Genomic DNA, 22,456 nt, shown 5'->3' with positions numbered 1-22,456 from the left:
ATGGGGAGGATGGCTGGATGCATCTTGGACTCCCAGGTTGCTGCTTTGAACGATTTTGTTCGACTGACAATAATACGCACCAAACTGAAGATAAAATCGATTTTAGAGGAAAAATTGTTAGGAAACATTCTTTCCTGTATATTTACTTGTATATAAAGTGCAAGTGCTGCCAAAAATTGCAAGGAAGAGGCACCCCGATACAACCTGTATATCACAAAAAGGAGGGCCTCATTCACATTGTGGTACAGTTGTTCAGGTAGTGGGACTTCTACACTCATAAAGCCAATGCACTAAGTGAAAGGGCTGCCAAAACCGGCACTCCAATACACCCTTTACTACACATAAAGGAAGGCATCATACACAGCCTTGAAAAATTATGATTGATGGCCTGCTGGTGACCCTCAAACATTTGGAGCAAGGGCCTGCTGATCTGACCATCTAAAACATTATGGGCGAGGGCCTGCTGCCGCTTTGGTGACTCTAGACAACCTGGGGCCGATTGCACGTCCCTGTGACGGCGACGATCCATTGGAATGTCTGCCCTATCAACTTTCTATGTTATTTTCAGCGCCAACCATGGTGACCACAGGTAACGGTGAATCAGTGTTCGATTCCGGAAAGGGAGCCTGAGAAACGGTTACGTCTACTACATCCAAGCAAGGCAGCATGCCAGCAAATTACCTATTAGGTATAATTAGGTGAGGGCTTGCAGCTGAGCTGACCCTCTAAAACATGTGCGAAGGCCTGCTGGTGTGCTGACCCTGTAAAACATTATATGCGAGGGCCTGCTGGTGAGCTGACCCTGTAAAAAATAATTGGTGAGGGCCTGCTGGTGAGCTGACCCTCTAAAAAATTATATTCGAGGGCCTGCAGCTGAGCTGACCCTGTAAAACATTATATGCGAAGGGCATATATGCGAGGGCATTATATTCGACGAATAAACATGTTGATATAATGGAAGAGGAGAAGGAGGATGAGAAAAGGAAGATTCAACCATATACCCTTGTTTGTGGTGGAAGGGGTGCATGGGAATACAGTCTATTAACTACATAAAAACCCAACAACAAGGATTTTCGGGTATTGCACCGTTTTGCTCATCCTCTCCACCAGAGGAATGAGAGATGAGAAGTTCTCTTTGTAGCGGTGGTCGAGAAGGGTGAACAACCAGTAATCAGTGTTGTCTAAAATGTGTATAATGCGCGGGTCGCTGGAAAGGCAGCCTAACATGAAGTCAGCCATGTGTGCCAGAATATCAACAGGCAAGACTTTGCAGTCGTCATCAGGAGGATCACTCTCAATCTCCTCATCCTCTTCCTCCTCTTCTGCCCACCCACGCAGAACAGGTGTAATTAAACTTCCATGGGTACTACCCTCTGTAGCGGAGGCAAACGACTTCTGCTCCTCCTCCTATTCATCGTCCAATTTGCGCTGAGAAGACGAACTGAGGGTGGTCTGGCTATCACCCTGTGTAATGTCTTCCCCCATTTCCACCTCTTCCACATGCAAAGCGTCGTCTTTAATTGTGAGCAGCGAGCGTTTGAGTAGACACAGAAGTGGGATGGTGACGCTGATAATAGCGTTAAAACCGCTCACCATCTGTGTTGATTCCTCAAAGTTTCTTAAAACCTCACAGAGGTCAGACATCCATGCCCACTCGCTTGTGAATAGTGGAAGCTGACTGGAAAGGCGACGACCATGTTGCAGCTGGTATTCCACTACTGCCCTCTGCTGCTCACAAAGCCTGGCCAACTTGTGAAACGTAGAGTTGCAGCGTGTGCTCACGTCGCACAACAGCCGGTGAGCTGGCAATTTCAACCACTGCTGCAGCGTTGACAGACCAACTGACAGTCGACAGTTGATGACTTTCGAAAATGTGCACACTCGTGGCGCACCTTCACCAGTAGCTCAGGAAAATTGGGGTAGGTTATGAGAAACTGCTGAACCACTAAGTTTAAGACGTGGGCTAGGCATGGGATGTGTGTGAGATTGCCAAGCTCCAAAGCCGCCACCAAGTTACTGCCATTATCAGACACAACCATAACTGGTTCTAGGTTGAGTGGCGAGAGCCACAGCTCAGTATGGTCTCTTATCCCCTGCCACGGCTCTGAGGCGGTGTGCTGTTTGTCCCCTAAGCATATCAGCTTCCGACGGCCTGTTGCCTCATGACCACTGCAGTGCTACACTGCTTCCATCTATCGACTGATGACTGACTGGTGCTGCATGCGGATAATTCGGAGGTGGAAGTGGAGGAGGAGGCGGAGAAGGAGAAGTGGGGGTTGGAGCCACTAACGTAGGTGGTGGCGGAAACTCTGATGGAATTAGGGCCCGCAATCCTTAGCGTCGGTAGCACCTGTGCCATCCCAGGGTACGACTCACTCCCGGGTTCCACAACATTCACCCAGTGTGCCGTCAGGGAAATGTAGCGTCCCTGACCGAATGCACTTTTCCATGTGTCCGTGGTTAAGTGGACCTTCCCAGTAACTGCGTTGGTCAGGGCACGTGTGATGTTACTGGACACATGTTGGTGTAAGGCGGGCATGGCACACCTTGAAAAATATTGGCGGCTGGGGAGTGCATAACGCTGGCCTCAGTGTCCACAAGCCTAAATGGCAACGTTTCCAGGGCCAGTAATTTGAAAAGCTGCTCAGTTAGTGCTATGGCCTGTGGGTGGGTGGCTGGGTATTTTCGCTTGCGTTCAAATGCCTGGATCAAGGACATTTGGACGCTTCGCTGGGACAGGAAAAGTGTATGTGGTCGCTGATGGTGCTTGCGAAGGTCCAGGTGCTGGGCGGGAGGCATCCGGGTCTGTGCCTTCGACAGGGGATTGGCCAGCACGTAACACAGGGGAAGAGGAGGCAGTGGTGTGACCCGCAGACACAGATTGTGGACCCAGGCGTTCGTCCCACTTATTACAGTGCTTGGATGCCATGTGACGGATCATGCTGGTGGTGGTGAGGTTGCTAGTGTTCACGCCCCGGCTCATTTTGGTATGGCACAGGATGCAAAATACTATTCTTTTGTCATCCGCACTTTCCTCAAAAAAGCGCCATACTGCAGAACACCTACCCCTTGGCAAGGGAGATTTCCGCAAGGGAGTTCTCCGTGGAACAGTTGCGGGCCTGTTCGGTGTGGCCCGCCTTCTACCTTTTGCCACCCCACTGCCTCTTCCAGCCTGTTGTGGTGCTGCGGATCCCTCCTCCTCTGTACTGCTGTACAGGTTGTGCCAGTGACTTCATCGTCCACCACCATCTCTTCCACTTCCTCATTTTGCTCATCCTCCTGACTTGTTGACCTAACAAGTACCTCAGTGATTGACAACTGTGTCTCATCCTCTTCATCAACCTCTTGAAACAGTAATTGCCGTTGAGTTATTGGCAACTGTGTCTCATCATCATCCACCTCATTAAACAGTAATTTATGTTCCCCACAGTCATCTTCTTGTGATTGTGGATGCTCAAGAGTTTGGGAATCGGGGCACAAGATCTGTCCCTCTCAATCGTGCTTGGCGAGAGGGCCAAATCAAGGAATGGAGCTGAAAAGAGCTCCTCGGAATATCCGAGTGTGAGATCACTTGTTTGCCCAGACTCTCCATGGTGGGAGGAAGGAGGATCAGGGGGAGGATTGGGTTGAGCAGACTCTTGGCTACTGAGACTGGACTTGGTGGGAGACAGTGTGGTGCTTAACCGACTGGAAGCATTATCTGCTGCAATCCAACCGACCACTTGATCGCACTGGTCTGACTTTAAGAGTGATGTCCTGCGCCGCCCTGCAAACTGGGACATAAAGCAGGTATCGTGGATGATTGTTTTTCTTGTGCTCTGGCAGCAGGCACAGTTTTACCACGCCCAGGGCCACGGCCTCTGCGTGCACCATCAGCATCACAGCCACTGCCACGTCCCTTACTGCTTGCCTTCTTCATATTAAATGTTATATATGATTAAAAGTCTGTCACACATACAGTTGTGTAAGCACAAACAAATTTAAAACGGTATTTGGGATATAGAAACTTCACACAGGAGATATCCCGCAGGTAATGTCAATGCTGTCACAAGCGGCTAATGAAAAATTACATGGAATGTCACAGGTATTTGGTATGAGGAAACGTTATACAGGAGAGGTACCACCGGTAATGTCACTGTCCGCAGTGTCTACGCAAAAAAGTACACTGAATGTCACTGCAGATGTGGCCCTGGTAATGTCACTGTCAGAAGCGGACACCCACCGTCTATTGACAAAGTACACTGTATGCCACAGATATTTTTTGGATGCGCACACTTTACACTGGAGATGTGGCTCAGCTAATGTCACTGTCTGCAGAGGACACTGTCTACGAAAAAAGGACACTGTATGTCACAGATAAAAAAATTCAGCGCACACTTTACATTGCAGAAGTGGCACTGGTTATGTCACTGTCAGAAGCGGACACCGTCTACGGAAAAAGTACAATGGATGTCACAGATTTTTTTGGGATGCGCACACTTTACACTGGAGATGTGGCGCAGCTAATGTTGCTGTATGCAGCGGCCTAACTATTATACGCAATTTAGCGCAGGTTGCGCTAAAAATATAGATTGCTGCTGCCACACACAATAGTCCTTAAAAGGACTTTTGGGTCTCTGAAAAGTTTTGGCAGTAAAAATATTCTTAAATCACTCCCTACACTGTCTGTCCCTTCTTCAGCACAGCTCTCCCTGACTAAGAATGAGCCAAACATGGGTCATGGTTTTTGGCCGAGCATGCTCGATCATCACTAGTTGGGACCAGTGAAAGTTAGTCTAGCTTACCCCCGGCTAGGGGAAGGAAGTAAGGGCATGTCTCTGCTGGACGTGCCCAAGCCAGCCAGAGCACCCTCAGCTCTGCTGGCCATGGAGGCCAAAGCTTAGAGCCTCAGGAGCCAGGAGGAAAGTTCCCTGGCCTAATTTAGAGACAGACCAGACTACAGAAAGTAGTGCAGCATACAGAATAAGCAAAGTTATACACCCAGCCTGTCAGTTCAGCAGAGCCAGAGAGAAACAGATGTAGCAGAGATGAGTTTCCCTGCCAGTTTTAATGCTAAAGCCTGCTGGGACCAAGACAGAGCTTGAAGATTGTTTCTGATGAACGTTTATTTAAGTAAAACTGCTGTTCAACTTCATACAAGGTCTGGACTCAAATTATTTCCTTCAAATCCCTCAATTATTCCCCATATTTATTGCTTCGGAGCCAAAGCCTGGGGTACAGCCGTGTCAAGGTAGGAGCACCGTGACACATATAAAAGGACATTTTAGGCCGCACTATACCACTCGGCATTCCTATACCTGGGTCGCATTACATAGAGGGCCCAAGGGGGAAGTGCCAGTTGCACACGCCAAAAAAGGCTTTAGAACATATAACTGCACCGCTGAAAGGCAAATATATTTATTTTTTGCCACTAATACATGCCAAAAAGGACTGTAATTTTCTCACTTCACCACACAATGTCTAATAAGCTCTTTTTTCCCCACTAATACAAGCCAAAAAATGCTTTAGAACATACAGTCAGGTCCATAAATATTGGGACATCAACACAATTCTAACATTTTTGGCTCTATACACCACCACAATGGATTTGGAATTAAACGAACAAGATGTGCTTTAACTTCAGACTGTCAGCTTTAATTTGAGGGTATTTACATCCAAATCAGGTGAACGGTGTAGGAATTACAACAGTTTGCATATGTGCCTCACAATTGGCTTCTCAGCTGTTCCATGGCCAGGTGTGTTATTCCCTCATTATCCCAATTATAATGAGCAGATAAAAGGTCCAGAGTTCATTTCCAGTCTGCTATTTGTATTTGGAATCTGTTGCTGTGAACTCTCAAGATGAGATCCAAAGAGCTGTCACTATCAGTGAAGCAAGACATCATTAGGCTGAAAAAACAAAACAAACCCATCAGAGAAAAAACATTAGGTGTGGTCAAAACAACTGTTTGGAACATTCTTAAAAAGAAGGAACGCACCAGTGAGCTCAGCAACACTAAAAGACCTGGAAGACCACGGAAAACAACTGTGGTGGATGACTGAAGAATTCTTCCCCTGGTGAAGAAAACACCCTTCACAACAGTTGGCCAGATCAAGAACACTCTCCAGGAGGTAGGTGTATGTGTGTCAAAGTCAACAATCAAGAGAAGACTTCACCAGAGTGAATACAGAGGGTTCACTACAAGATGTAAACCATTAGTGAGCCTCAAAAACAGGAACGCCAGATTAGAGTTTGCCAAATGACATCTAAAAAAGCCTTCACAGTTCTGGAGCAACATCCAATGGACAGATGAGACCAAGATCAACTTGTACCAGAGTGATGGGAAGAGAAGAGTATGGAGAAGGAAAGGAACTGCTCATGATTCTAAGCATACCACCTCAGAGTCACCAGTGAAGCATGGAGGTGGTAGTGTCATGGCGTGGGCATGTATGGCTGCCAATGGAACTGGTTCTCTTGTATTTATTGATGATGTGACTGCTGACAAAAGCAGCAGGATGAATTCTGAAGTGTTTTGGGCAATATTATCTGCTCATCTTCAGCCAAATGCTTCAGAAATCATTGGACGGCGCTTCACAGTGCAGATGGACAATGACCCAAAGCATACTGTAAAAGCAACCAAAGAGTTTTTTAAGGGAAAGAAGTGGAATGTTATGCAATGGCCAAGTCAATCACCTGCCCTGAATCCGATTAAGCATGCATTTCACTTGCTGAAGACAAAACTGAAGGGAAAATGCCCCAAGAACAAGCAGGAACTGAAGACAGTTGCAGTAGAGACCTGGCAGAGCATCACCAGGGATGAAATCCAGCGTCTGGTGATGTCTATGCGTTCCAGATTTCAGGCTGTAATTGACTGCAAAGGATTTGTAACCAAGTATTAAAAAGTGAAACTTTGATTTATTAATATTATTCTGTCCCATTACTTTTGGTCCTTTAACAAGTGGGAGGCACATATGCAAACTGTTGTAATTCCTACACCGTTCACCTGATTTGGATGTAAATACCCTCAAATTAAAGCTGACAGTCTGCAGTTAAAGCACATCTTGTTCGTTTCATTTCAAATCCATTGTGGTGGTGTATAGAGCCAAAAATGTTAGAATTGTGTCCATGTCCCAATATTTATGGACCTGACTGTATAACTGCACCGTACAAGGGCAAATAAAACGTATAAATAGTTCCTTGTAATAAACCCTGTTAATGGCTGTATCAAACAGCACTTACACCCCAATATCAAGAACAGTTTGCTGGAATTACAGAGCTGAATAATGACAATTTGGATCCCCAGTCAGTGCAGCAAGGTGTAATAGGATTGTTCTTATTTCCCAGGCTGTAACCTCCCCTACTGAACCCTGTTCTGCTTTAATACTGTGGAATGATTCCTCCCTATATTTTCCCCAAACTTCTATACAGCAAAATAAAAGTTTTAAAGTCTTTCCTAGCACTGTCCCTAGCGCCTGCTGACGTCTCTCCCTGCACTAAGTACACTGGAAAATGGCTGAATCCAAGATGGCTAAAGTAATTTATAGGGCTGTGACATCACAGGGCTGGCTGGCTGCTGATTGGCTGCATGCATGGCATTGTGGGTGATCCCTCGTTCCCAGATTTCCTTGCTCCATGTCCTAACACGTGCAGCAGCCATTTTAGGAAAAAAACACAGAGCGTGAGGAAATTCGGATTCGGTGTGAATAATTCACTTCATATTATGGGAATATCAATGCAACAATTCAAACCGCTGTTTCTGATCTTCCTAGACATGTATGGGCAAGTTGCCCTTTCTAATGTCGCCACTTAGTTTTCTTTCACACGATTAAGTGTACATTCAAACGACCGTAAGTGTTTTGCGGTCCGCAAATTGCGGAACACACACAGCCAGCCCTATGATAGAAATGCCTATTCTTGTCCGTAATTGTGGAAAATAATAGCACATGTCTATCTTTTTTATGGGAGCACAGAACTACGGATGTGGACAGCACACGGTGTGCTGTCTGCATCTTTTGCGGCCCCATTGAAACTAATGGGTCCACACCCATTCTGCAAAATTGCGGAACAGATGCGGACCCAGAAATATGGTCATGTAAATGGACCCTAATATGGATTGTGTCAGGATCTGTTCAGGAACAAATGGTATGGTTTTGCATGCAGGTTCAGTCAGTTTTTTTCTGCGATTGTGTTCAGTTTGTGCATTTTTCACTTACGTGATGAGAATGTGAAGAATAACAATCTACACTTCCTAGCAACCATCATTAAAAAACACATTGTATTCGGATGTCTTCTGTTTTTCGCACAAGCCCCATTCACTTACTTGGAGCCAGAGCTGAGTAAAAAATGCACAATATAGAACATGCTGCAATTTTTCCTAAACGAGAGGATGATGCATGAAAAACATATACCAACCCACTAAAATGGGTCAGGATTCAGTCCGGATGCTGTGCGTTCAGTACATGCATCGCATCTGGACGGGAAACGGAGGCCATAAAAGATTCCAAATGGGGCACAATTGTAAAAAAAAAAAACACAATTTCGTTAGTTTCATGGATGTCGTTTTTTCGACGTTCAAAACAGTTTTAATACTAAAAAAAAGAAAAACTTTGGAGAAAAATATTTTTTCCTTTGCATCGCCATATTCCTGCCCCAATACATTTTTATATTTCCATCTACTGAGCTGTGTGCAAGGCTCATTTTTTGCAGGGAGAACTTTAGTTTTTATTAATATAATTTTGGAATGTGTATGGGTTTTTTTTATCACTTTTTATACAATTTTATTGGAGAGGTGATGCACCCAAAAAAATCAGTCATTTAGATTTTTTTTCCGTTATGGCGTTCACGCTAAAAATGACTTTTTGGGATGCAATAGGTCACATTACTTCTATTGCCCATCCCCAGAAACTAAAGAAAGTCCTCCAGATACATGAAAATAATGAAGACTCAACAATACTACTGTAAATAGGGCAGAGGGGAAGGCTCCTGCTGCAGCCAGTTATCTTACAGCCAGACACAGAGCAGTGACTGCAGCCAGTTATCTTACAGCCAGACACAGAGCAGTGACTGCAGCCAGTTATCTTACAGCCAGATATAGAGCAGTGACTGCAGCTAGTTATCTTACAGCCAGACACAGAGCAGTGACTGCAGCCAGTTATCTTACAGCCAGACACAGAGCAGTGACTGCAGCCAGTTATCTTACAGCCAGACACAGAGCAGTGACTGCAGCCAGTTATCTTACAGCCAGACACAGAGCAGTGACTGCAGCCAGTTATCTTACAGCCAGACACAGAGCAGTGACTGCAGCCAGTTATCTTACAGCCAGACACAGAGCAGTGACTGCAGCCAGTTATCTTACAGCCAGACACAGAGCAGTGACTGCAGCCAGTTATCTTACAGCCAGACACAGAGCAGTGACTGCAGCCAGTTATCTTACAGCCAGACACAGAGCAGTGACTGCAGCCAGTTATCTTACAGCCAGACACAGAGCAGTGACGGCAGCCAGTTATCTTACTGCCAGATACAGAGCAGTGACTGCAGCCAGTTATCTTACAGCCAGATACAGAGCAGTGACTGCAGCCAGTTATCTTACAGCCAGACACTGAGCAGTGACTGCAGCCAGTTATCTTACAGCCAGAGACAGAGCAGTGACTGCAGCCAGTTATCTTACAGCCAGATACAGAGCAGTGACTGCAGCCAGTTATCTTACAGCCAAACACAGAGCAGTGACTGCAGCCAGTTATCTTACAGCCAGACACAGAGCAGTGACTGCAGCCAGTTATCTTACAGCCAGACACAGAGCAGTGACTGCAGCCAGTTATCTTACAGCCAGACACAGAGCAGTGACTGCAGCCAGTTATCTTACAGCCAGACACAGAGCAGTGACTGCAGCCAGTTATCTTACAGCCAGACACAGAGCAGTGACTGCAGCCAGTTATCTTACAGCCAGACACAGAGCAGTGACTGCAGCCAGTTATCTTACAGCCAGACACAGAGCAGTGACGGCAGCCAGTTATCGTACAGCCAGACACAGAGCAGTGACTGCAGCCAGTTATCTTACAGCCAGACACAGAGCAGTGACGGCAGCCAGTTATCGTACAGCCAGACACAGAGCAGTGACTGCAGCCAGTTATCTTACAGCCAGACACAGAGCAGTGACGGCAGCCAGTTATCTTACAGCCAGACACAGAGCAGTGATTGCAGCCAGTTATCTTACAGCCAGACACAGAACAGTGACTGCAGCCAGTTATCTTACAGCCAGACACAGAGCAGTGACGGCAGCCAGTTATCTTACAGCCAGATACAGAGCAGTGACTGCAGCCAGTTATCTTACAGCCAGATACAGAGCAGTGACTGCAGCCAGTTATCTTACAGCCAGACACAGAGCAGTGACTGCAGCCAGTTATCTTACAGCCAGAGACAGAGCAGTGACTGCAGCCAGTTATCTTACAGCCAGATACAGAGCAGTGACTGCAGCCAGTTATGTTACAGCCAGACACAGAGCAGTGACTGCAGCCAGTTATCTTACAGCCAGACACAGAGCAGTGACTGCAGCCAGTTATGTTACAGCCAGACACAGAGCAGTGACTGCAGCCAGTTATCTTACAGCCAGACACAGAGCAGTGACAGCAGCCAGTTATCGTACAGCCAGACACAGAGCAGTGACTGCAGCCAGTTATCTTACAGCCAGACACAGAGCAGTGACGGCAGCCAGTTATCGTACAGCCAGACACAGAGCAGTGACTGCAGCCAGTTATCTTACAGCCAGACACAGAGCAGTGACTGCAGCCAGTTATCTTACAGCCAGACACAGAGCAGTGACGGCAGCCAGTTATCTTACAGCCAGATACAGAGCAGTGACTGCAGCCAGTTATCTTACAGCCAGATACAGAGCAGTGACTGCAGCCAGTTATCTTACAGCCAGACACAGAGCAGTGACTGCAGCCAATTATCTTACAGCCAGAGACAGAGCAGTGACTGCAGCCAGTTATCTTACAGCCAGACACAGAGCAGTGACTGCAGCCAGTTATCTTACAGCCAGACACAGAGCAGTGACTGCAGCCAGTTATCTTACAGCCAGACACAGAGCAGTGACTGCAGCCAGTTATCTTACAGCCAGACACAGAGCAGTGACTGCAGCCAGTTATCTTACAGCCAGACACAGAGCAGTGACTGCAGCCAGTTATCTTACAGCCAGACACAGAGCAGTGACGGCAGCCAGTTATCTTACAGCCAGATACAGAGCAGTGACTGCAGCCAGTTATCTTACAGCCAGATACAGAGCAGTGACTGCAGCCAGTTATCTTACAGCCAGACACAGAGCAGTGACTGCAGCCAATTATCTTACAGCCAGAGACAGAGCAGTGACTGCAGCCAGTTATCTTACAGCCAGATACAGAGCAGTGACTGCAGCCAGTTATGTTTCAGCCAGACACAGAGCAGTGACTGCAGCCAGTTATCTTACAGCCAGACACAGAGAAGTGACTGCAGCCAGTTATCTTACAGCCAGACACAGAGCAGTGACTGCAGCCAGTTATCTTACAGCCAGACACAGAGCAGTGACTGCAGCCAGTTATCTTACAGCCAGACACAGAGCAGTGACGGCAGCCAGTTATCTTACAGCCAGATACAGAGCAGTGACTGCAGCCAGTTATCTTACAGCCAGATACAGAGCAGTGACTGCAGCCAGTTATCTTACAGCCAGACACAGAGCAGTGACTGCAGCCAGTTATCTTACAGCCAGACACAGAGCAGTGACTGCAGCCAGTTATCTTACAGCCAGATACAGAGCAGTGACTGCAGCCAGTTATCTTACAGCCAGACACAGAGCAGTGACTGCAGCCAGTTATCTTACAGCCAGACACAGAGCAGTGACTGCAGCCAGTTATCTTACAGCCAGACACAGAGCAGTGACTGCAGCCAGTTATCTTACAGCCAGACACAGAGCAGTGACTGCAGCCAGTTATCTTATAGCCAGACACAGAGCAGTGACTGCAGCCAGTTATCTTACAGCCAGATACAGAGCAGTGACTGCAGCCAGTTATCTTACAGCCAGACACAGAGCAGTGACGGCAGCCAGTTATCGTACAGCCAGACACAGAGCAGTGACTGCAGCCAGTTATCTTACAGCCAGACACAGAGCAGTGAAGAGGTTGTGGAAGGACATGGCTGATCTCCTAGGACATAGAAGATTTCACTCTCTATATGTCAGTTTTACTTGTAACTTGAGACCAAGTAATACCAAGGTAAAATAAAAGATGAAGGGAGGAAGTGCTGGGATAGTTTTGACATTTTTCCAGCATTTTCTGTGTTTACTGTTCCTTTAAATTTTATCTGACAGGAAACCAGTGAAGTTATCAAATCAGGTAAACGTCTTCGATAATATAAAGATTATATTCATGGTCCTGACAGTTTCTGAGCATGGTGAGGGGTAAATCTACTGGACCGCGGTCACTCTGAATGTCACAACTCATAGATCAATCACGTACTTGTACTATTTTAGCCCAAGGCAAGAAAATCATTCTATCATCCGCCATTGCATTATTTCCAAGTTTATGATTTTTGTGTGAAGAGCCAACATTTCACAGAGAAAGGGTTAGTAAAAAAAACAAATGCTACTGTGGAGCATAGACAATTAATAATAGCGTTATAAAAAATAAAAATAAAGAAATCAATGAACTCTACTATCCGACCAAGGTAATGTAAAGGGGTTCTCCAGGGCTAGAAAAAGAGGACTGCTTTCTTACAAAAACAGCCCATAGCTGTCCACAGGTTGTGTGTGGTATCACAGGTCAGCCCCATTCACTGTAGTGGAGCTGCAATACCAGACTCAGCCCATGGACAGATGTGGCGCTGTTTTTGGAATGAAGCAGCCTCCTGGACAATCACTTTAATACAATTCTATGTAACAGTGCCATATATGTAATTGGGCAGCGTTATGGTTCAGTGGTTAGCAACAATTGGTCCTGGATTTGTATCCAACCAAGGGCAAAATCCGCATGGAGTATATACAGCATTGTCCAATATGTTGACCCTAATCAACGGAAATAGAGGTTTGCATAAATTGTTACATCGATGTTTCCATATACTGCTGGGCTACAAAGCTTTGACTGGAAATGTTTTTTACAATTTTTACATATATATATATATATATATATATATATATAAAAAAAATATATAAAATATGTCATCAAAAGATATAAAACACAGTTATAAAACATATTTACACCTTATTATCCAGAGGAAGACAAAAAACAAACTGTGAGGTAGATATAGATATTTCCTCATGGACCTTGACATATTCACTGTCAAATATACTCATAAAAGTGGTTATACAACCCCTATAATGCCCTCCAAAATACCCAGGCCCCTCATACTGGTTATACTTACCCCGCTCCCCGGCACCCATGTCGCTTCTGATGGCCGTACAGCTGCCGCTGAATTTCCCGGGGGGATGGGGAAGCAGCCAATAGCAGGCTGCGACAGGAAGAGTCTCCCTAGCGCCACCCACGATGCTATGGAGGCTCGTTCTAGTCACGACCTGCTATTGGCTGCCCCCCCCTGTCACCGAATGCTTTGATCCATGTGACGGGGAGATGTGGCGGCCGTGCGGGGAGCCGGAGCTATGCAGGTCCTAGGAAGCGGGGTAAGTATGACCTGTATGATGGGCCAGGGCATTACAGCGGTTGGATAACCCCTTTAAATGCAAAAACATCAACGTCTGTCCCTTTCCTGTCTTGGGCATGACCACCTCGCTCTAATAGGTGCTTCTCTTGTTACTTGTAAGTTGATGATATATCCTTTACTTTGTGTTGATTGACATGAGATGTTGCCGGGGAGAGAGACAATTTTATTGGACCATGACCACTGTAGTTGTCATCCAATCATGTACAATAGAAAGTCACAGGATCCATCTAGACATATTGGTCATAATACAATTCAAGACACGATTCTCTGAAATATCTCAACTCCTATGACTGAAATCTAGACACTTGTCGGTATGGGTTACCCACCATCTTAGTTATGGATTTGTATGCACCTCTAACATGGGTGCCATCCACACATAGTGTCCTCTTATTACAGAAACTCAGAAGTCATACTGACCTTGTGATGACATAGGGAGCAAAGCACACCACAAAAGATCCTATAAAAATACTGATTTTCTTTGTAGCCCGCTGTCTTCTCCTCTTTTGCTCACTTAGACATCTTTGCTTCACACTGCAAGGAAAATGTGCGCCATGATTACCCAGAAACATCAGAAGAACTACAGAGGGGACATACGGGTCACATAGTAAGAGTGAATACTACAACACCTCACAAGGGTGACAATGTTACTGTATGGCCCGGAGACATTTACAGTTACATAGTAATATAGTAACATAGTAACATAGTTTATAAGGTTGATCCAGAGGAAGGCAAAAAAAAAAAACTGTGAGGTAGAAGCCAATTTTCCTCACTTAAGGGGGAAAAAATTTCCTTCCCGACTCCAATCAGGCAATCAGACTAACTCCCTGGATCAATGACCCCTCTCTAGTAGCTATAGCCTGTAATATTATTACACTCCAGAAATACATCCAGGCCCCTCTTGAATTCCTTTATTGTACTCACCATCACCACCTCCTCAGGCAGAGAGTTCCATAGTCTCACTGCTCTTACCGTAAAGAATCCTTTTCTATGTTTGTGTACAAACCTTCTTTCCTCCAGATGCAGAGGATGTCCCCTCGTCACAGTCCTGGGGATAAATAGATGATGGGAGAGATCCAGGGGCGTACACAGAAATCATTGGGCCCCATAGCAAGAATTTAGATTGGGCCCCCATGCCCGTTCCTAGTCCCTCCCACTATACGCCCTGGCTCCTCTCACTACCCTCCCTAACTTCTCCCCTGCCCCATCTCGTGCAGCAGTACTCACGCTGGAACCCAACAGACCCATTATAGTGAATGGGATCCGGTAGGTTCCAGCAGTGTTTAGCATATATTGACAAAAATCTGGGGCATTACATGATGTAATACCACCCAACTTTCCTGCTGTCCAGCATGGCACATGCACATGAGAAAAGACATGAGAAAAGTTTGATGAAGTGGGTGCCCCCCTTCCCCCATCCTCTGTGTCATGCAGGACAGCTGGGAGACACTGACATTACTTGCTATGTATCCTGCAAGACACATGTGCAGAGACAGGAGTCTCTGGGAAAGCTGGGTGAACCCCCTCCCCCCCCCCCTGCCTTTCCATGTTCTTATTATCTGCTTTTATGCCTTGCAGGATAGCAGGAAATATGAGTGACATTACATGATGTAATAGCACCCAGCTTTTCTGCTCTCCTGCATGGCACATGTGGAGAGACATGAGAAAGCTGAGTAACACAACTCCCACCTCCCCTCATATCTTCTCATGCCTCTGCACTTGTGCCATGCAGGACATCAGGAAAGCTGAGTCACATTACATAATAGCACCCAGCTTCCCTCCTGTTCTGAATGACATATGTGCAGAGGAATAGCCTGGGAAAGCTGAGTGACCTTGCCCCCTTCCACACACATACACCTCTGCACTGTCCTCACCTACAAGTCGTCACTTACTTCATTACTGGTTGTGGCAATCCAGAGGAATCAGGCAGGGGCGGAGCTAAAAGGCAGGAGGCGGAGCTAGGAGGCGGGGCTAGCAGACGGGAGACAGTTAGGAAGATAGACGGGGGCGTGGACTCTCCTCCACTGCAGGGCCCCCCCTTCCTCACGGGCCCCATAGCAGCTGCGTGGTCTGCCTATATGGTAGGTACGCCACTGGAGAGATCTCTGTACTGACCCCTGATATATTTATATATAGTTATTAGATCTCCCCTCAGTCGTCTTTTATTTCTAAAGTGAATAACCCTAATTTTGATAATCTTTCAGGGTACTGTAGTTGCCCCATTCCAGTTATTACTTTAGTTGCCCTCCTCTGAACCCTCTCCTGCTCTGCTATGTCTGCCTTGTTCACAGGGGCCCAGAACTGTACACAGTACTCCATGTGTGATCTGAGTGGTAGGACTATGTTCTCATCACAGGCATCTATGCCTCTTTTGATGCAACCCATTATCTTATTAGCCTTGGCAGCAGCTGCCTGACACTGGTTTTTACAGCTTAGTTTGCTGTTTATTAAAATTCCTAGATCCTTTTCCATGTCAGTGTTACCCAGTGTTTTACCTTTTAGTATGTACAGGTGACTTGCATTATTTCTTCCCATGTGCATAACTTTACATTTGTCAGTGTTAAACCTCATCTGCCACTTATCTGCCCAAGCCTCCAATCTATCCAGATCCCTCTGTAGCAGTATTATGTCCTCTTCAGTGTTAATTACTTTACACAGTTTAGTGTCATCTGCAAAAATTTATATTTTACTATGCAAGCCTTCTACAAGATCATTAATAAATATATTGAAGAGAATAGGGCCCAATACTGACCCCTGAGGTACCCCACTAGTGACAGTGACCCAATCTGAGTGTGTACCGTTAATAACCACCCTCTGTTTTCTATCTCTGAGCCAGTTACTTACCCACTTACAGACGTTTTCTCCCAGTCCAAGCATTCTCATTTTATATACTAACCTTTTATGTGGTACAGTGTCAAATGCTTTGGAGAAGATCAGAAATACGACATCCATTGATTCGCTGCTGTTAAGTCTAGAACTTACCTCCTCATAGAAACTGATTAAATTAGTTTGACATGACCAATCCCTCATGAAGCCATGCTGATATGGCGTTATTTGCTTATTTTCATTGAGGTACTCCAATATAGCATCTCTTAGAAAACCTTCAAGCAGTTTACCTGGGCTATAGTTTCCGGGCTCTGTTTTTGGACCCTTTTTGAATATTGGCACCACATTTGCTATGCAACAATCCTGTGGAGCACTCCCTGTCAGTATAGAGTCCTTAAATATCAGAAATAAGGGTCTGGCTATGACATTACTTAATTCTCTTGGGATACAGGGGTGTATGCCATCTGGTCCTGGCGATTTGTCTATTTTAATCTTTTTAAGATGCCTCCGTACTTCTTCCTGGGTCAGACAGGGCACTTTTAATGGGGAATTTACTTTTACATTCTGCAATTCATCTGACAGCTTATTTATACTCAGTGAATAGAGTGGAGAAAAAAATATTTAATAGCTTTGCTTTCTCCTCATCGCTCTCTGCAACTCCCTCCTCATTACTCTGTATAGGGCCGACACCTTCAGATTTATACTTTTTACCATTTATATAACTGAAGATCATTTTAGGGTTAGTTTTACTCTGTTTGGCAATTAATCTCTCGGTCTCTAGTTTGGCTGCTTTTATTAGTTTTTTACATATTCAATTTTTTCCTTATAGTTTTTCAGTGCTTCCTCGCTACCCTCATGTTTTAGTGATTCAAATGCTTTTTTTTGTCATTTATTGCTGTCTTTACAGTTCTACTTATCCACATTGTTTTTTTTCTTGTTCCTTAAACTTTTTATTCCCATAAGAAATGAACCTCTCACAATTAGATTTTAGGATGCTTTTAAAAATATCACATTTTGTGGCTGTATTTTTATTTTTGAGGACTTTGTCCCAGTTAGTTAGTCCTATGGCCTCTCTTAGTTGGCAAAATTTTGGTTTTTTGAAGTTTGGTATTTTTGTTTCTCCCTGAAGAAACACTCTTTTGAATGACAATTGGAAGGTTATTACTATATGGTCACTTTTTCCCAGGTGTCCCCCAACCTGCACATCTGTTGTTCTGTGGGGTCTATTGGTTAATACTAAGTCCTGTATGGCCCTCCCTCTAGCTGGGTTCTGAACCAGTTGGGAAAGGTAACTGTCTTTGATTATTGCCAAGAACCTGTTTCCTTTATGAGATATACAGGTTTTAGTTTCCCAGTCTATATCTGGGTAGTTGAAGTCCCCCATAATAACGACCTCATTATGATTTGCCGCCTCGTCTTTCTCGTTTAGTAGTATATTTTCTGTGGACCCTGGTATATTAGGTGGTTTATAATAAACTCTTATTAGTATTTTATTATTGTTTTGCCTCCATGTATTTCTACCCACAGTGAGTCCACATGAGTATGTCCCTCACTTATATCTTCTCAGACTGTGGGCTTTAGACAGGACTTTACATAAAGGCAGACCTCTCCGGTTTTGGCGATCCTTTCTAAACAGACTGTAACCCTGTACATTAACTGCCCAGTCATAGCTATCATCTTCCCATCCTATAATGTAATTACCCTTCCCCCCCAGTCCCTAGTTTAAACACTCTTCCAAACTTCTAGCCATCTTCTCCCCCAACACAGCTGTCCCTTCCCCATTGAGGTGCGCCCATCCCTACAATAGAGCCTGTAGCCGACAGATAAGTCGGCCCAGTTCTCCAGGAACCCAAACCCCTTCTTCCTACACCAGTTCTTGAGCCACTTGTTAACCTCCCTAATCTTCCTCTGCCTTTCTTGTGTGGCTCGTGGTACAGGTAGTATTTCGGAAAACACTACCTTTTGAGGTCCTTGCTCTAAGCTTGTGACCTAAATCCCTAAAATCATTTTTAAGGATGTTCCACCTACCTCTATCTTTGTCATTGGTTCCGATATGGACTATGACTGCTGGATCTGCTCCAGCCCCTCCCAGTAATCTGTCAACCTGATCAGCTATGTGTTGAACTCGAGCGCCAGGAAGCGAACACACCATTTGACGATCCCGGTCTTTGTGACAGATCGTCCTATCTGTAGCCCTAATAATGGAGTCTCCCACTACCAGCACCTGTCTGGCCTGCCCTGCTCTCCTGGTCCCCTGCTTACTGGAGCTGACATTCTCCGGACTGGCAAATGGATGGTCGATCTGCAGCTGTGCTCTACCTGAACTGACATCCCCCGCATCTGCAAACCTGGCAAACTTGTTGGGGTGTGTCAGATCAGGGCTAGCCTCCCTGGCACTCTTCCCTCTACCCCAGGTTCTAACTGTTGTCCAGCTAGCTACCTCACTTTCTTGAGCCTCCTCGCTACCACCCCACCTTCCACCTCAACTACCCCATAGAGTGCTTGCTAAGTAAGCAGCAAACTCTTTTTTAAATTGTCAACGCTTGAAATTGAAATTTGTTGAAATTCGCCCAGTTAGATACTCGATGTGCGATTCCAAACAGGCACATTTTGCACAAAGATATACACCCTCAAACGGCTGTTCCAGGACTGCATACATCAGACAAGATGTGCACTGGACTGCGTTGTCAAAAATGGAACACATACTAAATGGGGATTACACAAGAAAAGTGAAAAATACAATATAGTGCAGTGTTAAGAATCTAACTTACTGTAGTCCCCTCCTAAAGTCCCTGAATCTCAAGTCACTTAATCTAAAGTCACACACTTAATACAAACACACACTTGAACTCAAACACGCGAACGCTCACAAACTCGCATTGTTTGTCTGCTTGTATAAGTGCATCTCTCAAACCAGACTGTTTTTTTTACTCTAGATTCAAAGTCAACCAATCATTCAGTAATACAATAAGCTTACTTAGAATAATATATTAGTATTTCTAGAATAGCATCATACTGTAAGAAAGAGTACTACACACTTACATAAAGTGAACATATATGATAGATATGAGATAGATAGATAGATAGATAGATAGATAGATAGATAGATAGATAGATAGATAAAGAAAATAATTCCACGGCTCATCCCAGGCATATACAGATACAAAAAACTAAAATTGAGGCAGCACTCCAAATGTGGTAAGAAAGGGTAAAGACCCATTTATTCCCAAGTTAGATAGATAGATGAATATAGATAGATAGATATGAGATAGATAGATAGATATGAGATAGATAGAAAGAGATAGACAGATAGATAGATAGATAGATAGATAGATAGATAGATAGATAGATAGATAGATAGATAGATAGATAGATAGATGATAGATGAATAGATAGATAGATAGAACTGCAGTTTGGTGATTTAAATACATTCTTTTTTAAATATATGCCAGGGATGAGCCATGGAATTATTTTCTTTGTGTTCTTTGGAAGTTGAATCGCCTCCACAACCCCACCCCTCTACAATATTCTTCTGTGCTGCTCACATATTTTTGGGTTGTATTAGATAGAAAGATAGATATGAGATAGATAGAAGATAGATATGAGATAGATATGAGACAGAAAGGTGATAGATAGAAGTCATAGATAGATAGATATGTTATAGATAGATAGATAAATATATAGAAGATAAATATGAGATAGATAGATAGATAGATAGATAGATAGATGATAGATAGATAGATAGATAGATATGTTTAAATGAATTGTATAAAGTAACTTTGAGTTAATTATAAAATACAGTCATTTCAGTGAGTTCCTTATTCATATTAAAACTAATTAATACAGATATATACTGATCAAGTACAACAATTATTATCTTAACTCACTTCCTAACAGTTCAATGGAAATTTCATCTCTACTCCTCTGCTAAGACTGTGGACGCACAGTGTGGTCAGACCCCTGTCCAGGTACAGCACACTGAGATAAATCTATAGTACAGTATGCTGATAATATAGTAATATAGTAAATACAGTTATTATTAAGTAGTAATAAATGGGCTCATATCCCGCTATACAGCATTAGACAGCTTAGTGCCGCCTGTCTAGCACTGATCTGCATCCAGTATAACCCAGTGTTTTCTCCCTTCGTGTTATACTCCGTCTTGCTCCTTTCTCAGATTTGGCTACTGAAAAAGTCCAGGGAGATCGGACTTCTGCCAACATTCATCTAGACATAGCAGAGCTGACTTTGTCATTTTTTACAGCACCTCTTTACAGGACTGCAGAGTTTCAGAAGCGGTGCCAGTACATGGAAATGTCAGCTCTGCTACCTCCGTATGTGGAGACGATACAGTGTGTCCAGCACTAGCTGCAGTCTACACGGTATAAACTATGATATCGATGCAGACGTGAAGCCATTCCTGGTGCATTAACACACAAGCTTATCACACTGGCTTAGTTTTACAATGTGCAGATCTTGTTACCCGTTAACCCCCCGACGGCTGGCTGCGTTACTCAGACATCTACTGTACAAGTGGCATGCATCAGAGCTGTAAAGAGAGGAGAGCGATGGAGTTACCTGGGGTGGATGTCTACAAGCAACACAAGGGTTTGCATGGTAATAATGTCTATCCTCCTGCAGTGGAACCGTGCCACTTTCAGCACCTTTAAATAAGTGAAACATAATATAACGAGTGAGAGCATGAAACTGGCAGCATGGAACACGATGGTGAACGCCACAAAGCGTCTTGTCCCCTGGGCATCTTGGACATGCAAGGTGCAAGAGGCATACATGCTACTGTAGTCTAACCAGGAGAGGAGAAGAGAGACCAGGGGGAAGGTGAGGGAGTGCAGCCAGGTGTACCCCATCATGATCGCCGCATCCTTGTACCTCATCTTGCTGGTGTAACTTAAGGGGAACACCACCGCAATCCATTTGTCTATGCTGAGAGCTGCCATGCTCAGCATGGTGTTGGAAGTCAAAAAAGTTTCCAAAAAGCCCAAAGCTTTGCAGAGGCAGTCACCAAAGGGCTGCTGGTGATTTAAGACGGCCAGGAAAGTGGAGGGCATGTTAAGGGTGGTCAGGAGAAGGTTGCAGAGCGACAGGTTGACCAGAAAGATCCCAGAGACCTGCTTCCTTATCTCAGCGCTGTACAAGAAGCATATCAGCACCAGCAGATTAGCCAGCAGAGAGACAATGAACACGACTAGGAGTAATCCGGCCAGCAGAACCTCTGCCAAGGGCATTTCTCAGCATCTATCCATGAGCCTGGTGTTCACAGCATTGAATTAGGCAGGCTTGGATGTTCTACATGCTTCCCATCATTGCAGGAGAGCCCAGGGGGGACTTTATTGCTTGTGAGAGTGGTCCTGATGCTGATGATGCTGTCCAATGTCCTGAAACTAGGATCCCTGCAGATGCCAAGAAGCCCCAGGTTCCATTCCAGTGCTGCCCGCTGCTTGTCTCCGCTCCTCCTGAAATCCAAGGGAGGGCTACCATTCCACAGAGGGCACCGGGAAAGCAGCTGCTTCTTCAATGGTCTTTGCAAGAAAGCAGGCAAAGCAGTTGTGGGTGAGTGTGGTACACCTTCTCCTCATGTGAGTGTGGTACACCTTCTCCTCATGTGAGTGTGGTACACCTTCTCCTCATGCGCAGGACAGGAGAGCTGACACAGGCATCTCACTTACTATCACTTGTTCTACTGACTGTCTCCCTGAGACAAGCACAGGCTGACATCCTCCACCCCACTGCATACAGGGGATGTACCATGCCTTCTGCAAAGAGCGAATGTCTCTAAGGACCTGTAATGGTGCCTCCTGATTCCTGGAGCAAATCAGCTCCTGTGAAGTATTTATTGGATTCCTCATTATTTTACCCACCACTGATGCTTCTTTTCATAGAGCCAACGTGTGCAGGTTCATTAGCAGCCCATGAAAGGGTTAATGCAGAGGCTGATCAAATGCATTGAAA

At 45.0% G+C, this 22,456-nt stretch overlaps 1 protein-coding gene across 1 annotated transcript in view; it reads right to left on the bottom strand.

The window, feature by feature from the left end:
• Positions 1-21,732, bottom strand: part of GPR78 (G protein-coupled receptor 78) — a 66,134-nt gene extending 44,402 nt beyond the window's left edge. The window contains exons 1-2 of the mRNA XM_040420577.1: positions 21,065-21,732; positions 14,081-14,194 (exon numbers count right to left, since the gene is read on the bottom strand). Coding sequence (XP_040276511.1) covers positions 14,081-14,194; positions 21,065-21,732 — 782 coding nt within the window. The remainder of the gene's footprint in view (positions 1-14,080; positions 14,195-21,064) is intronic.
• Positions 21,733-22,456: the final 724 nt, after the last annotated feature.

The sequence above is a fragment of the Bufo bufo genome, chromosome 2 (genome assembly GCF_905171765.1).
Source record: "Bufo bufo chromosome 2, aBufBuf1.1, whole genome shotgun sequence".
Taxonomy (NCBI): Eukaryota; Metazoa; Chordata; class Amphibia; order Anura; family Bufonidae; genus Bufo; species Bufo bufo.
Note: the sequence above shows the minus strand (reverse complement) of the source record. Positions and strands in the feature narration are given on the sequence as shown.